Below are 17,397 nucleotides of genomic sequence, written 5' to 3' on the forward strand. Positions count from 1 at the left end.
ACCATTTGTCCCTATGACGAGTGGCACTGGGAAATTGGAGTGTCTAAGGGTAAAACCAAAGTCTTCTCTGTTTGGCTGGTTTGGTTTGCCTTTGTGTGCAAAGGAACCCCAGCCTTGGGCTGTGACTGCCCTGCTTTAAGCAATTTGTCCTGAATTGGCGCTCTCAGTTGGGTCCTACCAGAACCAGTATCATTACAACGTCTCCATCCAGAGTGGTTAGTAAAACTGCCATGGGACTGGCCATATACTTAACTGTTAACTGGAAAGGGTTTCCCTTATATGGGGATTATTTTACTTTTGTTTACCAGTTTTAAGCATCACTGTGTTTTCTATTTTTCATCGATATTTTAATTATTCCTTTGGCTCTTCCTTTTGTTTGTGTTGCTTTCTCTGTCCAAATGTTTTCCAATGTTTGCATCAAATTTGCTACCCAGATCTTCTGTACCTGCTCGGGTATTTGTTTCTTTGGTGTTAACAGGAACTCAGGAGTTCTTATACTTTAGCCTGTTATTAATTCAAAGAAGTTAATTATATAACAAAGAATCAATTAACAAATGACAAATTCAGTACAGAGAATCATTTAGTCCTGGCCACTGCTTTGGCCATTATGGTTGGAAGGTTGGCTACAACAGGGGTAGATTTACAATTATATTTTTATAATATAATCATGGGATGTCAGCTGCCATCCGGTTTCTGTACAAGCCAGATCGGGGATGTCATAAATATAAAGGGAAGGGTAAACCTCTTTGAAATCCCTCCTGGCCAGGGGAAAGCTCCTCTCACCTGTAAAGGGTTAAGAAGCTAAAGGTAACCTCGCTGGCACCTGACCAAAATGACCAATGAGGAGACAAGATACTTTCAAAAGCTGGGAGGAGGGAGAGAAACAAAGGGTCTGTGTCTGTCTGTATGCTGGGTCTTTGCCGGGGATAGACCAGGAATGGAGTCTTAGAACTTCTAGTAAGTAATCTAGCTAGGTATGTGTTAGATTATGATTTCTTTAAATGGCTGAGAAAAGAATTGTGCTGAATAGAATAACTATTTCTGTCTGTGTATCTTTTTTGTAACTTAAGGTTTTGCCTAGAGGGGTTCTCTATGTTTTTGAATCTAATTACCCTGTAAGATCTACCATCCTGATTTTACAGGGGGGATTTCTTTATTTCTATTTACTTCTATTTTTTATTAAGTCTTCTTGTAGAAAACTGAATGCTTTTTCATTGTTCTCAGATCCAAGGGTCTGGGTCTGTAGTCACCTAGGCAAATTGGTGAGGCTTTTTACCAAACCTTGTCCAGGAAGTGGGGTGCAAGGTTTTGGGAAGTATTTTGGGGGGAAGGACGCGTCCAAACAGCTCTTCCCCAGTAACCAGTATTAGTTTGGTGGTGGTAGCGGCCAGTCCAAGGACAACGGGTGGAATATTTTGTACCTTGGGGAAGTTTTGACCTAAGCTGGTAAAGATAAGCTTAGGAGGTTTTTCATGCAGGTCCCCACATCTGTACCCTAGAGTTCAGAGTGGGGGAGGAACCTTGACAGGGGAGTTGCCGGGGCTTTGACACTTTACTACCTCTTGTGCTTTTAGATCCTGCAACAGGGATTGGTTTTTGGTTTTTTGGTTTGGTTTTAATGTGGGAAACAGCTTCTGCTGGATAGGCATACTGAGGTGCTGACTTTACACATTTTTCCCCACCATCTTTACCACTCCCTTTTCTTTCTAGCCCAAACCGTGAGAAATTTCCCTTATTCGCTTATTGTCTGGCCATGCCACAGCTGCCAAAGCTTTACAGGCTCACTTTCTTAATCCTTCTGAAACAACCTGGTTATTTACAGGCTCCTTCTTCACAACCAGCCTTTCGGCCACATGAATCATTCACTTTCCCAGTTGTACCATACTTTTAATACAACTTTTCCAGTTACGCTGTTACAAACCACTGTATTTATTTAAAATTTAGTTTGTTTTAATACTTAAAGTTGCCTTTGCTCCTGTATTAATTAATGCCAGCAACCATTATATGTTTCCTTCTGTCCCACCTTCCACGGAAGATTTACCAATGACATGGGGCTGTAATTTGGCTACTAACATTTACCTTTGGGGATTGAGGTTGCTAAGGGTGAGGCCTTTTTACTGAAATGTGGAGCCACCCTGACAGGGAGCTGCCAATTTCATCTGAGCCAATTCCAGGGATAAGAAGCCATAAGAACTCACCGGCAGATCTTCTGTACCTGTCCCCACGCTCTCAACAACCTTTACTCCTGGTTGCAGCGTTGACTGTGATCTAGTCCTTACCATCAAATCACTTAAAGCAGTTAGCAAAGGCTCCAGAGGTTGCCCATTTAAACGGGCCATATCTGCCCCTCTTTCCTGAAGTTGAGCCCTGTCAGGGTTACCTCCCCACTCTGGGGTACAGATGTGGGGACCCGCATGAAACACCCCCTAAGCTTATATTCCACCAGCTTCGGTTAAAAGCTTCCCCAAGGCACAAATTCCTTGTCCTTGGATGGTATTGCTGCCACTACCAAGTGATTTAAACAAACATTCAGGGTGGGGCCACTTGGAGCCCTGTCCCCCCCAAAATATCCCCCCAAGTCCCTTCACCCCCTTTCCTGGGGAGGCTTGAGAATAATATACCAACCAAATAGGTTAACAAGGTAAGCACAGACCAGACCCTTGGGTTTTTAGGGCACTAAAAACCAATCAGGTTCTTAAAAGAACGTTATTATTTAAAAAAAAAAAAGTAAAAGAAGCATTTCTGTAAAATCAGGATGGAAGGAAATTTTACAGGGTAATAAAAAGATTTAAAACACAGAGGATTCCCCTCTAGGCTCAACTTTAAAGTTACAAAACAGGAATAAACCTCCCTCTTGGCATAGGGAAAATTCACAAGCTAAAATAAAAGATAATCTAACGCATTTCCTTGCTATTACTTACAATTTCTGTAATTTTAGATGCATCATTTCAGTAGGAGCTGGATTACCTGCTTGGTCTCTCTCTTTGTCTCAAGAGCACACACAAAACTTTCCCCCCACCCCAGATTTGAAAGTATCTTCTTTTCCCATTGGTCCATCTGGTCAGAAGCCAACTAGGTTAATGGAACTGATTAACCGCTTACAGGTAAGTGATTCTGGGCCTCTGGCCAAGAGGGATTTTATATTACTGCATACATAAAGGTCGTTACCCTTCCCTTTACATTTATGACAAGCCCATATGATCCTGCACTAATCACTCCACGGCTTCTACCATACCATCCTCAGCTTTGTCCTATTTCACTGCAACTACCACATCCCATATCAGTGTGGCTGGAGCCTTTATAGCCTGCTTCATTGCTGTAGGGAGCCTCACTAATCACTTTCCAAGAACCATCTGCTCTACTTACTAACCTTTCTGCCTTCTGAGCTGCTTTAATCAATTCCACCTGATCTAAATCCATCCAGGATCCTATGAAACACCTTAATAGGTTTCCTTAAACCATCATAGATCAAATCTGTCAGCTGTTTCTCCTCAATTTCAGCCAGAGAGCATATCAATAACAACCTAGTACAATAAGCCATAACAGATTCTCCTTCCTTCTGATGTATCAACAAAGCTGTCCTTCTTAATTCAGAGGGGGTCAGAAAGTGTCGGGCTACTTCTGGATAACACCGTCTCTGTCACCTTTGTTTAACTCTGCCTCAATTTCTGCCAACAAAGTTTTTCCCATTCCTGTTCCAAACTTTCTTGCACAACATCTCGCTGATGTTCCAAAACATCTCACTCCTTTACAAGCTCATCTACAGCACAATACATAGCATGATGACATGCTGCTGTTTGGGCTTTCTTGGGTGTGTAACCCTTTCAGTACCCCAACAGCAAGTTGTCCAAAACTTTCCCATATAGTGTGGGGACTGCATCAGCCAGACATGGATCAGACCCAGGCTTTTAAACACCTGTCTTAACAAACACTCATCAACCACACCCGGAGGTTTCGGGGCATTCCCCTTGTCCTCCGGTTCGATGACCCTCCCCTGTGTGCGTTTCAAAACATCATCGACTGTAGGAATGACCAATACAACCCCGCTCACCGGTGTATTCCCTCTCTGCATACTGTAACTAAATCTGGTCCCCCAAGCTAAAATTAATGCAAGGCAGAACTGATTCAGAACAATATTTAAATTAGCTGGTTAACACCAGTGATTCAGGATACCAAGTTTCTCAAAGGCCACCAGTTCAGAAAACAGTTTGATTCAGTTTAAAGACCCTTTTTTCTTGGACACGGCAGTAACCATCCTCTGCTACCGAATCATAGAACTGGAAGGGACCTCGAGAGGTCCAATCCCCTGCACTCAAGGCAGGACTAAGTATTATCTAGGCCATTCCTGACAGGTGTTTGTCCAACCTGCTCTTAAATCTCCAGTGATGGAGATTCCACAACCTCCCTAGGCAATTTATTCCAGTGCTTAACCACCCTGACAGTTAGGAAGTTTTTCCTAATGTCAAACCTAAACCTAAACCTTGTCCTGTCCTCAGAGGTTAAGAAGAACAATTTTTCTCCCTCCTCCTTGTAACAACTTTTTATGTACTTGAAAACTGTTGGCTCCAGGGGCGACTACCCCTGAATGGATCTTTAATGGCTCCCAGCAGAGCAGATTACTGCCATACCAGTGAAAAAAGTCCACAGTAATTAACTTGCATACACTGCAGTTTATTCGAGAAGGAATTACACAAGCAGTAAAGAATTACATTAAGCACATAACTCCTATGTTAGACATTAAAGAACTATACATTAAGAGCTATAAATTCCTCTTAGCAAGCCTCTCTTTCACAAACATACAAAAAGTCCTGTGCTAGCTTCACACAGTTTCTGCTTTGCAGTCAGAGAAAGTGGTTACCAAATTTTATGGACAAATTCTTGTCTCCAGGTCTGCTCTCCTCAGTCCTCTGGTCTATCTCAGATTCCCTCAAGGCAAGGCCTTGGCTGCCTGGAAACCCCTCTGGCTCACAGTCCTACTTGAGCCCACGGAGCAGAGTTTTGGCTACTCTAATACGTTGCTTCTTTAAGAGTTAATTAAGGAATTCCCAACAGTAATTTAATTTGCTTGGTTTTTATACTCTTTTTCCTCAAAGGAGTCACATGTCTTCAAAGCGTGCCCAGTGGGCATGCAGCTCCTGGTTTTTACCTAATTAATACTTTAGGAGGAGACTGCAGAGTGGTGCCAACTGAATATTACCCCACATTCACTCCTCTATCAATCATTCAGTTCAGCCCCTGGGTGATGTCCTTCAATAGGGTGGAGATGCCCCGATCAGCCCATGCTCCACTCAGGATGTTTTACACGTGTTGTTTGCTTTCAAGTGGACATATTTGCTGACAGTACTGATCAGTACTGATCATACACGCAGCATGGAGCCAGTCAGTTTCACCTCTGCCTGATGCTAAAAGAAGGATCCTGCTCCCAGAATCCTCTTTCGCAGTTCAGTCACGTCAAGCCATGCTCTCACCATTCATTCAATATGGCCACAGCAATCTGGCACCATCCTAACACGGGGTGGGCAAACTATGGCCCGCCAGCCATTTTAATCCAGCCCTCAAGCTCCCTCTGGGGAGCGGGGTCGGGGGCTTGCCCTGCTCCAGAGCTCCAGCCAGGGAGCAGGGTCGGGGGCCACTCCACACGGCTCCCAGAAGCAGCAGCATGCCCCCCCGACCCCTGGCTCCTATGCATAGGGGCAGCCAAGGGCCTCCAGTCTGCATCCTTCCCCCACCTCAAGCGCTGCCCCTGCAGCTCCCATTGGCTGGGGACCACAGCCAATGGGAGCTGCAGGGGCGGTGCCTGCAGAAGGGGCAGTGTGCAGAGCTGCCTGGCTACGCCCCCATGTAGGAGCCGGAGAAGGGACATGCCGCTGCTTCCGGGAGCCGCTTGAGGTACTTGCCACCTGGAACCTGCACCCCTGAGCCTCTCCCCGCACCCCAACCCCCTGCCCCAGCCCTGATCCCCCTCCCACCCTCCGAATACCTCGGTCCCAGCCCAGAGCACCCTCCTACACCCCAAACTCCTCATCCCCAGCCCCACCCCAGATCCCGCGCCCCCAGCCAGAGACCTCCTCCCCCAGCCCATAGCCCCCTCCTGTACCCTGAATTCCTCATTTCTGGCCCCACCCTGGAGTCCACACTCCCAACCAGAGCCCTCACCGCCTCCCACACCCAACCCCAATTTTGTGACCATTCATGGCCCGCCATCCTAAACACACTTATCACACACACTCATCTATTTCACTGCTCTGGATAACCCCTGAGACCTTGATAACAGGGACTTCTTTGGGAACCCCGATCTCTGGGTTCTGGATGACAGGGACTTCTTCGGGGACCTCAATCTCAGGTTTCTGGATGACAGGGACCTCACTGGGGACCTGGATCTCCGGGTTCTGGATCACAGGAACTTAATTGTGGACCTCGATCTCTGTGTTCTGGATGACTGGGACTTCACTGGGGACCTAAATCTCTGGGTTCTGGAACACAGGAAGATCATTGGGGACCTCAGTCTCAGGGTTCTGGATGACAGGGACCTCATTGGGAACCTTGATCTGTGGGTTCTGTGTAACAGGAACTTCACTGGAGACCTTGATCTCTGGATTCTGGATGACAGGGAGATCGTTGGGGACCTCAATAATCTTTGGACTCTTGACCTCAATGACAACTTTGGGTGTGTAGCCAGACAGACAGCCCCCCCTCCCCCCCCCCCTCAGACCAGCATTGCTGGAAACACAGGAGGAAGCCGGAACAGGGCACTTAACATATATTCCAGCACAGCCTTTGAAGCTGTGAAAGCACAGGTGTGCCTCTGGGGGCAGATACAACGATTAAGCTCACAGCAGACAGAGGCCCTGTGACAGACATGGCTTTTAGCCCCTACTAACTAGCGTGATGCACACACACCAACATCCTAGTTGGGAAAATATTTACCCTGATAAAAGAAATGTCCAGTAGTCAACACTTATTGTTTCTCTCCCTTGCAAGTGTAAACTACTCTTGCGAAAGCTGGCGTCACCCAGACAGACCAGCCTCAATTTGGCATAAGAAAGGAGAAAGAGAATAAAGGAGTACAGAGGTATAAGTAGGGGACCTACAGCACCATGATTTTTGAGTGCTTTTCACTATCTATCTGCTGGTCAGATAAGTGACAGCCTCCCAAGGCTTCTGCAGCTAAGAGGGTCCCTACGCCTTGTCCCTTATTCGTCTTTCCGCGGAATTGAGTGACCGATCCTGGCTTGGCACCGCTGGAATCGAGAGATGCAAGGAGGGTAAGAAGCACCCACACCTGATCTCCTATCTTTAGTGTACACATATTTTGAAATAGAGCTCTATACTTTGTTTTCTTTCTTTGGGATTGTGGCTTCAGTTTTGTAACTTGTTTGTGTGTGTAACATCTCTACATTTAAATAAGTAGGCACTAGCAATTTTGTAACCACATGATTAGAATCTAGCTTAATAAATTTTGGTAACCATTTATGCATAAGCCTGACTTGTTTTCTCTGGTTTACTGTAAAGCAGCCAACACAATTAAAGAACCTCAGCCGTTTTGGCTCTAAAGCCTGGCCATTAGGTGAGAGTACTAAGAGCCTAGCGTTGAGTTGTGCCGCCTCCACGGGGCAAACTCTTGGGGCACCTGTCAGTCAATCCTGGCTGCCCGCTGCGAAGGAGCTGTGAGCTCTAGCAGTTAAAGTCACGGGTGTGGAGAGGCTCTTAGTGCTGCCATTGGGGCACCTGTCAGTCAGTATTGACTGCCCGCTGCGAAGGAGCTCTGAGCTCTAGCAGTTAAAGTCACGGGTGGTTAGGACCTTGGGGCATCCGTCAGCCTAGCCCGGGCTGCCCGCCGCGAAGGGACAGTGCGTCCTAGCGGTTAAAGTCACGGATGGTATAAACGGGCATAGCTGGCACCTCACCAAACATCCTTGGCCGTCGGCTAACAGGGTGCCAGAGTGGTCACAGGGCGTTCAGTGGGGACCCCTGTCACCTTGAAGAAATCCACCTGGAAGACCCAGCACCTGGAACCCCAACATTGTTTGTCTGCCTAATGTTGAGGATAGCTTTGGTGCAGGAGCCAGGGATGTGTGTGACCACCTCAAGACGAGCTGGACAGGTGAGTGAGTTGAGGAGTGGGAGGTTCTCCCTCGGAGCACTGGGTGGAGCGCAAAATCTGGCTGCTTCGATGGGGTCTGGTTTCATGTGTGGGAGGGGTCTCTGCTCCTTTTGGTTTGTTCCCCCTTGTCCCAGTACGTCTGAATAGTTTAATGGATAAATTATCCTGTGCTAATCACCATGATGTTTGGGAGAAGGAAAGTTAAGCCTATTGTTTTCTCAGGCCAAAAGGCTGCATGAAATGTATATAAACCCTGGGACACGATCCTTCTTCATCTCAGATCTGTTTTGGGTTTCAAGAAGGGGAAACCCTAAACCATAAGGATTGAGATCCCCAGTCACTGGAGTCACCCTGGATATGGACATTGGACTATAACCTGTGGACTGTTTCTAAAAGGCTTTTGACAATTACAAAGCTCATCTCTGCGCTGTATCTGAACCTCAAGAATTGAATTCAAGTCTGTCTGTATATTGATCTTTTAACCAACACTCTCTCTCTTTTCTTTTTTAATAACTTTTAGTTTAGTTACTAAGAATTGGCTATAAGCCAAAGTATTTTGGGTAAGATCTAAGTTATAATTGGACCTGGGTCTGGGGCCTGATCATAGAATCATAGAATATCAGGGTTGGAAGAGACTTCAGGAGGTCATCTAGTCCAACCCCCTGCTCAAAGCAGGACCAATCCCCAACTAAATCATCCCAGCCAGGGCTTTGTCAAGCCTGACCTTAAAAACTTCGAAGGAAGGAGATTCCATCACCTCCCTAGGTAACGCATTCCAGTGTTTCACCACCCTACTAGTGAAAAAGTTTTTCCTAATATCCAAACTAAACCTCCCTCATTGCAGCTGAGACCATTACTCCTCGTTCTGTCATCAGCTACCACTGAGAACATCTAGATCCATCCTCTTTGGAACCCCCTTCCAGGTAGTTGAAAGCAGCTATCAAATCCCCCCTCACTCTTCTCTTCTACAAACTAAACAATCCCAGTTCTCTCAGCCTCTCTTCATAAGTCATGTGTTCCAGTCCCCTAATCATTTTTGTTGCCCTCCACTGGACTCTTTCCAATTTTTCCACATCCTTCTTGTAGTGTGGGACCCAAAACTGGACACAGTACTCCAGATGAGGCCTCACCAATGTCGAATAGAGGGGAACGATCACGTCCCTCGATCTGCTGGCAATGCCCCTACATATACATCCCAAAATGCCATTGGCCTTCTTGGCAACAAGGGCACACTGTTGACTCATATCCAGCTTCTCGTCCACCGTAACCCCTAGGTCCTTTTCTGCAGAACTGCTGCCGAGCCATTCGGTCCCTAGTCTGTAGCGGTGCACAGGATTCTTCCGTCCTAAGTGCAGGACTGCACTTGTCCTTGTTGAACCTCATCAGATTTCTTTTGGCCCAATCCTCCAATTTGTCTAGGTCCCTCTGTATCCTATCCCTACTCTCCAGCGTATCTACCTCTCCTCCCAGTTTAGTGTCATCTGCAAACTTGCTGAGGGTGCAATCCACACCATCCTCCAGATCATTTATGAAGATATTGAACAAAACCGGCCCCAGTTCTGACCCTTGGGGCACTCCACTTGATACCAGCTGCCAACTAAACATGGAGCCATTGATCACTACCCGTTGAGCCCGACAATCTAGCCAACTTTCTATCCACCTTATAGTCCATTCATCCAGCCCATACTTCTTTAACTTGCTGGCAAGAATACTGTGACCGTATCAAAAGCTTTGCTAAAGTCAAGGAACAACAGGTCCACTGCTTTCCCCTCATCCACAGAGCCAGTTATCTCGTCATAGAAGGCAATTAGATTAGTCAGGCATGACTTGCCCTTGGTGAATCCATGCTGACTGTTCCTGATCACTTTCCTTTGGGATTGGGAGAACCTTTTATTTATGATGGTGAGATAAGATGTTCAGCCACCATCATCATATCTGACATGTGTGTCTGGAGGGAGGCCTGAGGCTGGGGACTTGAAGGGAACCATGTTGTTTGACTTCTGAGTAACACGTGCGGTAAGGTTGTATAGAAGCTGTTTTCTGCGGGCTGGTAAATCTAAGTATTAGAATATCCACCAGCTTTTGGGGTTTGTCTACCCCGTTCTATTTGCAGTTCACTCTAATTCAGTGACCTCAGCTGGCTCCCACAGCCACTTGTTACATATGACAAGAAAACAAGCAGGATAAAAATGCAAGAGTGGGGCTCACCAGATCTCATTCCTGAGTTCAGGAAAACAGTTGTAACAGCAGCTGTCCTTAATGATAATCTTATCACTTTAGAACAGGATGTTTCGGGATGTGCTTCTACAATTAACATAGACTTTGTAAACTGACAGGAATAATTCGATTAGCACAGACTCAGCAAGCTGGGAGGCATATTTCTTTCTAATGGTCAGGCCAAATCTGGGGTCTGTACTGGGCCAATCTTTCTCACACTCCCCCATAACATAAATGTATTAATTATTACTTTCATCCAGCAATGACAGTATCCCGCCCGCCCGGCCATGGGAAGCACAGAACTGGACCGAGTCGTGTCAGGGTGGGATCAGGTAGACTGGTTCTCTCTGGGCTGGAACAGAGCTGCAGCCACCTCTGGGGCAGGGCAGCCAGGGAACAGCCGCATGGTGACACCGCATGGGGATGGCTCGTCCGGCGCTGAGATGCAGCCACCGCCGGAGTGGACACTCTAGGCTCCCTTTGACCATGCCTGAGACAAGCTGGTCAGGTGAGTGGGTCGCAGGGTGGGAGGTTATCTCGGCATCCCACGTTCTCCCTTGGAGGACTGGGTGGAGCGCAAACTGGCTGCTTCAAAAGGGTCTGATTTCATGTGGGGGAGCGGTCCCTGCTCCTTTTGGTTGGTTCCCCCTTGCCCCAGTACAGCCCCGGACCCCAGCACTCAGATGGGAGCCGAGCCCCCTGCATTGGGGGACACAAAGACCTTCATGTCCTTAACCTGGAGCTAGGGGCTGGTGCTTGGGGCTGGAGTGATTCCAGGCCAGGCTTTGAGATGCAGTGAGCTGCTCAGGGGCATCTGGATACAAGGACCAGCAATGCCACAGGACCCCCCCAATATACCTCAAGTTAAACCTCCCTCCCAGAACGGAGGCCATGGCCCAAGGTATGCAAAAGGCTTTGGCAGCAGCTGCTCAGCCTGGGGTTCACAAAGGAGCCAACACCCGCCTTTTCCCACCGGGAGCAGGATAGAACCCAGGAGTCCTGGCTCCCATCCCCCTGCTCTAACCCACCCGATCCCATTCTCCCATCATCCCCCATTCCATTTTGATCAGGTCCCACCTGCACGTGCAGACACTAAAGGGTTAAGCAGCTGCAGATCCCTGTGGCATACAGGGCTGCTGCCCCATTTATTCAACTAATCCCAGCTGGGATCCTCCTTCCTTGGGGGTGGGAAGAGCCTCTGACCCAGGGCCCGGCCCATCTCCCAGCCCCTACAAGAGCAGGTGTGGGAGGGGCACAGGTGGCTGTAAGCACTAAACCCCACTCCCCTGCCAGAGCTGGGGAGAGAACCCAGGAGTCCTGGCGCCCAGCACGCACCCCTGACCCTGTTCTAACCACTAGACCCCACTCCCCTCCCAGAGCCAGGCAAGAGCCCTGCCCTGTGCGACATTCTCCTGTCGTAAGGGCATGTGCTGCTGCCCTGGGAGGGCATCGGGTGATGCTGTGGGGTCGGGGGGGGGGGCGGTGCAGCCCAGGTGGCCACATCGCCCTCTGCCTCGGGCCCTGGGCTCAGGACAAGGACAGGCAGGGTGGGGACAACACCCCTCCGCCCAGACGGCCAATATTCACCGAGCAGAGGAGTGAGTCAGCCATTGGCCAGGCTGGGCCGAGCACATCCAACTCCAGTTGCCGCGTGGGCAAACAGGAGGAGCCCAGCCTGGGCCCGGTGCAGAGGCAGGCGGCCGGAGGCCTGGGCAGCTGGGCTGGGTGAGCCCCCGTCGCGCACGGGCAGCTGCGAACGTAGAGCCGGGCGAACCCGGCAGGGACGAGCCTTCGGGCCTACGCTCAGAAAACTGCTGGCGAGACCCTTCGCGCCTGGGGCTCTGCCCACGTGGGGATGCTCCTCTCTGCAGCCCCCACCGGCTCCCTCGTCCCCAGCACTGTGACACAGGCCACTTGGCTTCTCCCAAGGCCCTTCCCACCCACTGCCCGCCCTGCCCAGCGTCTCTCCAGCGCTCTCAGCTGTCGGCTCCTGCTGCCCATAGGCCTGCCTGCCTGGCCACCAGTGCGGCCCGTTCCCGAGCCAGCCCCTCCGCGCTCTCCCCACACCTGGAGCCATCCGCAAGGCCGCTGTGGTCACCCTCCAATCTTGCCATGGCCAGGAGACCGGCAAAACACTTGACAACAGTTCGGCCACTAGTGAGCTGCCTGTCACGCTGACCAGTGCCGGATGCTCCCCAAGTCGCCAGCCAGTTTGTCCGTCTGTCTCCACCTGGTGCTTCCTGTTTTAGCTTGTCAGCTCTTTGGGGTGGGACTGCCTGTTTGTTCTGTGTTTGTACAGCACCAAGCGCAAGGGGGTCCTGGGCCGTGACTGGAGTCCTAGGCACTCCTGTAATGAGGCACACCTAATAAACAGCCTCCCAATCGGTGTTGGGGGCTAACTCCCCCACTTCTCCGAGGATGGAGCTGGACAGTTTGGGGACCGGGCTGATCTGCTGGGTTCCTGCGCTAGCCAGGAGGGGATTCCATGGCCCAGCAGAGCCCTGTGATCCTGCCAACACCTCATGCTGTTGAGATGGCCCATGGACTCACCCTCCGCATCATGGACTCCAAGGTGTGGGGAGCCCCCCACCACATCCCCATGGGCCCCTGCACACGAGGGCTCAGGCTACCTCCAGTGGATCACCCTTTTGGCCCTGTCTTGCCATTGACTTCCCTAGGGGCGGAGCTGGGTGGGGCTGATGCCTCCTTGCCTGGGGTGACAGCATCCTGGGCCCTGGGGGTGTTGCCGGGTGCTACCTGGGAACTGGGTCACCAGCAATCACGCCCCTTGGAATGGGGGCAGGGGGCATGGGGGCAGGGGAGAGAGAGAGTGTGTGTGGGTGTAAATTCCTGCTGCCATGTCACCCGGTTTTATTTCTTAGAATCCAGAGCCGACCTCTGCTGGACACACGCCCCAGCCCGGCTCTGCCTATTGCAGATGTGCTAATGACGCTGCCCCAGGGGGCATCTCCCAGGGCACACTAAGCACAGCAGCACGTGGGTGGCACAGGGCTGGTGTATTGCGGGCACAGATGTGGCGGGCGCAGGGCCGTCAGTCCCAGGGGAAGGTCATGCCCAGACCCTGCATCCGCTCCCGGTAAACAGTGTCGAATCGTTGGCTCTGCGCCTCCGAGAAATGGTTCCTCCAGTCGCCGCAGATCCCTGCAAACCACAGGGGACATGGTGTAGGGTACCCCTCACTCCCAACCCACAGCCCCTGCTCCCCAGTCCTGCCCCTGCAAGCTCTGCCCATGACTCACTCCGGACCTGCAGACCTGGGTCTCCAAGCCCTGCCTCATTCAGCTCTGCCAGTGCCCCTTAATCCTGGCCTGCAGCCCCCACCCTGGACTCACCTTTCCGCAAGAGCTCCCCCTTCTGGTGGTCCACGTACTGGTCCTCCGCCTGGGAGAAGTTGGACATTTTGTTCCCCTTCATGCTCTGAAAGGAGGCGTTCTCCACCACAGCGGCCACTTGCTCATCACTCAGCTCCTTCCCCAGGAAGTGGCAGATTCTCCGCACGCTGCCCAGTGGATCCTGGGGGAGACACTCACTTCCATGAAGGGTGGGATCTGGGGTGACTTTATTATGGTCCATGGGTGCCTCAGTTTCCCCACCTGCAAGGTACTGCTCCCCATTGGGTCCAGACAAACAGATGCCTCTGAGGGCAGAGGGCCTTGGCCACAAGCCACGTCGGCTGCCTGGAGCGTGGTTAAGTGTGGGTCAGGCTCACAGGGAGATAGGCTACATGTTGGCATGGCCCCAGGGGCGGGATTATATGAGGGCATAGCCACAGGGAGGGGCTACATGTGGGCATGGCCTCAGGGACAGGGTTAAGTGCAGGCATGTCCACATGTGGGCCTGGCCCCAGGGGGCAGGATTATATGTGAGCATAGCCACAGGGCGGTTTTATGTGCAGGGGTGTCCACAGGGATCGGTTTTATGTGAGGATGAGGCCTTAAGGTCGGGGCTATGTGTGGGTGTCATCAGGGGGGCGGAGTTATGCATGGGCATGGCCCAAAGGGCGGGGTTTCCTTACCTGCTGCAGCTCCTCGTAGGTGATGGGGAAGAAGTTCTCGTTGCCCTTCAGCCCCATCCAGCCGGTGACATGGTCGAACCAGGAGCCATAGGCCACTGTGCAGGGGACAGCGGCATGGTGACCCCAGAGCCGGCTCCACCCGGCCCCTCCACCCTGCTCTGCCGGGGACAGCAGGGGCCTGGGAGCTGGGACACCCGGGTTCCATCCTGGCACTGGGAGGAGAGTGGGGGCTGGAGGTCAGCGGTGTTTGCAGACCCCTGCTTGTGCTGCGACTGTTTCGGGAGGGGGGCTCTGAGCTGTGCTGGGCTCTGGGCAAAGGGCTGGTCAGAGCTGGCTGGGGATGCACAAACTCGAAGTACTTGTGACTTGGTTGGAACCCAGGCGTCCGGCTCCAGAGTGGCCCTGCGGGCCTGGGGCGCTGCTCACCATTCCCGCTCAGGAAGTCCTCGAAGAAGGAGTCCAGTGAGCCAGGGTCCTTGAAGAGGCGCAGCAGCTTGGAGAAGTGGTAGAGCGAGACCAGGACGTCCTTGGGGCAGCGCAGGGTGTAGATGATCTGGGGAGAGGTGGGAGGGGGTCACTGCTGGGGCGTCATGCTACCAATTGGGGGAGGGGAGTGCCAAGTGAACACAGTGATTAGCCACCCACCCTGGGCCGTCACTTCCCCACCCTCTCCGGAGGGAGAAGGAATCGCCGCATCCCGCTGGCTGCACTTTCACACGCCCACATTGGTGTAACTCACACCCAGCAGCAGCCCTGATTTCACCCCCCTCCCGTCGCACAGCCCTGTCGGTGCCCCTCAAATCTGACCCGCAGCCCCTGCTCTCCCACCACTCACCTTGGCCTTGGAGCGCTGCAGGGACTTGGGGAAGAGCTGCACGGGGAGATGGGAGCAGAGCAGCCGGGGTGGGGGGTATTTCAGGGTAACCTCCATCCCCAGGTGAGTCTCCAGCCAGGGACCCCGCTCCCAGTTCAGCACGCTGCGCACCCAGCCGGGGTCCCCGTCACAACGGATCAGACTCAGGATTTCCAGCATCCAGTTAGTGCCTAGGGATGAAGGGGTTAATGGGCCTGAAACAACCCCTCAACCTGCTGAGTCCCCCTCTGTTCCCAGAGCCGGGGAGAGTACCCAGGAGTCCTGGCTCCCAGCCCCCAGCTGAGGCGCACTGACAGTCCTAAATCCAAAGCTCTTGTTTTGCTGTCTCAGGGGTCTCCTGGCCCTGCCGGCGGCTCTGGAGAAAGCCTGTGATCAGAGTGCGTCTGCAGAGAGCCAGCCTAGCGCCAGGTGGGCGCTTTGGACCCCCAGGGAGCAGCCTGCTTTCTCTCACACAGGGCTGGGGAGTCTGAGTGCCTGGGGTCTGGCATCAAGGAAATCAGGTCATGTGACATTGCAGCCTTCCAGCTACCGGGTTTGGTGTCCATGTGTGTGTCAGGAAACCCCCCGTCCCAAACCCCCGCTTTCCCCTACCTGACTTGGGGTAGGTGACGTTGAAGACATCGTCATCCCGCACCTGGAATTCATTCTCCACGTAGCTCAGCGCCTCGGGGGAGTAATCCAGGCATGGAAACAGCAACCCCTTGTGGGTGAAGTATTCACGTGCCATAGCAAGGCTGGGACAGAGACAGACCTCCCAGCACCAGTGCTGGACCCCAGGCACGACTAGGGGAGCTATACTGCAGGGAGTGGTGTGGGGGCCACTCTCCTGAAAGTCAGGAGACTCCAGCGCCTCAGCCTGGCAATCGGATGCTCGGCTCTGCAGGGAGCAGAGTGAGGCTCTTCCTTGGCTGTCCCACCCCAGAGCCAGCTGCACCTCGGCACCTGTTGAGCTGATTCCTTGATGTGTTCCCGGAACAATTCTAGGGCCCGTGCTGGTGTCTGCAGCCGGGAGAACAGCCCACGCCTGGGGTAGGAGCCCTCTGTGGGGTTGTGTAACAGGCCCAGGCTCTCTGCTCTTCCCCTGCCCCACCCCAGCTACCCTTGGACCCGAGCAGAGCCATTCAGTCTTTGGAGGCCCTGGCAGGCACAGTGACCTTTGGACCTGGGAGGAGCTGGTGCCTTTAACCTCCCAGGGCCCTGCGTCATCCCAGGCAGCTCATGACTCTGGGTGGCCTGTGTCTGGCAGGTCCCTGCACCCCTTCCCAGCTGTGTCAGGTGCCTGAGGTTTTGTGTCGGAGTGGAGGGGCCAGGTGTGTGTCAGATCCTGCCATTCCCATCCCGAGGAGGGGTCACTGATCTGTGTGCTTTCATGGCAGTGGGGGATGGTTACCAGGCTTTGGAGTGTGGGGGTTTAAGCCACCCAGCTTGGGTCGCCACCCCCTGCCAACAGAGAGAGCCAACAGACCCCAACCTGTCTCCTGGGGTGGCCAACAGGGGGCGCCAGTCAGTTCATCGAATCATAGAATCTCCGGGTTAGAAGGGACCTCAGGAGGTCACCTAGTCCAACCCCCTGCTCAAAGCAGAACCAGTCCCCAATTTTTGCCCCAGATCCCTAAATGGCCCCCTCAAGGATTGAACTCACAACCCTGGGTTTAGCAGGCCAATGCTCAAATCACTGAGCTATCCCTCCCTCCCCGCCCCCCAAGTTCCTCTTGTGGGGTCAGGTTTGCAGCTGTCTTCTCCTTAAGGATACAGCTAATCCCTGTACTGCCCCTGCCCCCAAGCCAGCCTGGAGGGGTAAGGCCCCATGTCCCATGCCCCATCCCCCTTGAGCCAGCCAGTCCACGCCTTGGGGCCAGACCGGAGCTGGTCCCCCAGCAGAGGGGAAAAGTCCCTGGTCCCATCCGACTGCCCCACAGCGAGTCTCTCTTTTGCAGACACAGCGGCGAAAAGGCTCAGCTGGCTTTGCTCCAAGCTGGTCGCTGCTGACATCTCTCTGAGGTGAAGGGAACTGTCCGTGGTGTCTAGACGGGGAGAGACTGGGAATGTGGGGGTGTGCGCACCATCCCTGGCCACCGGCAGAGAGTGTGTGTAGGTCTGTGTGTGGGATTGTGTGTACGTGTCTCCATAGGAGTCACTGGGGCCACTCGCCCTCTTGCTCCCCCT

The 17,397-nt window shown here is 52.4% G+C and overlaps 1 protein-coding gene across 1 annotated transcript; it reads right to left on the minus strand.

Annotated features, from left to right (window-relative positions):
- Positions 1–13,373: 13,373 nt before the first annotated feature.
- Positions 13,374–15,958, minus strand: LOC144279566 (sulfotransferase 2B1-like). The gene is made up of 6 exons (XM_077841128.1): positions 15,823–15,958; positions 15,193–15,401; positions 14,784–14,910; positions 14,358–14,452; positions 13,675–13,855; positions 13,374–13,483 (listed from the first exon to the last, which is right to left on the minus strand). Exons 1-6 carry the CDS (start codon positions 15,956–15,958, stop codon positions 13,374–13,376), a joined length of 858 nt encoding a protein of 285 aa, XP_077697254.1.
- Between the last annotated feature and the right edge of the window lie 1,439 nt (positions 15,959–17,397).

The sequence above is a fragment of the Eretmochelys imbricata genome, chromosome 24, assembly GCF_965152235.1.
Source record: "Eretmochelys imbricata isolate rEreImb1 chromosome 24, rEreImb1.hap1, whole genome shotgun sequence".
Taxonomy (NCBI): Eukaryota; Metazoa; Chordata; order Testudines; family Cheloniidae; genus Eretmochelys; species Eretmochelys imbricata.

What these genes read in the sequence shown, in the direction of transcription:
- LOC144279566 (XM_077841128.1), bottom strand. Translation starts at nt 15,958, where the DNA reads ATGGCACGTGAATACTTCACCCACAAGGGGTTGCTGTTTCCATGCCTG. An exon ending in CCTACGAGGAGCTGCAGCAG is followed by an intron (nt 13,856 to 14,357) that starts GTAAGGAAACCC and finishes TGTCTCCCCCAG; the next exon opens with GATCCACTGGGCAGCGTGCG. An exon ending in GGGGGAGCTCTTGCGGAAAG is followed by an intron (nt 13,484 to 13,674) that starts GTGAGTCCAGGG and finishes TGTGGTTTGCAG; the next exon opens with GGATCTGCGGCGACTGGAGG.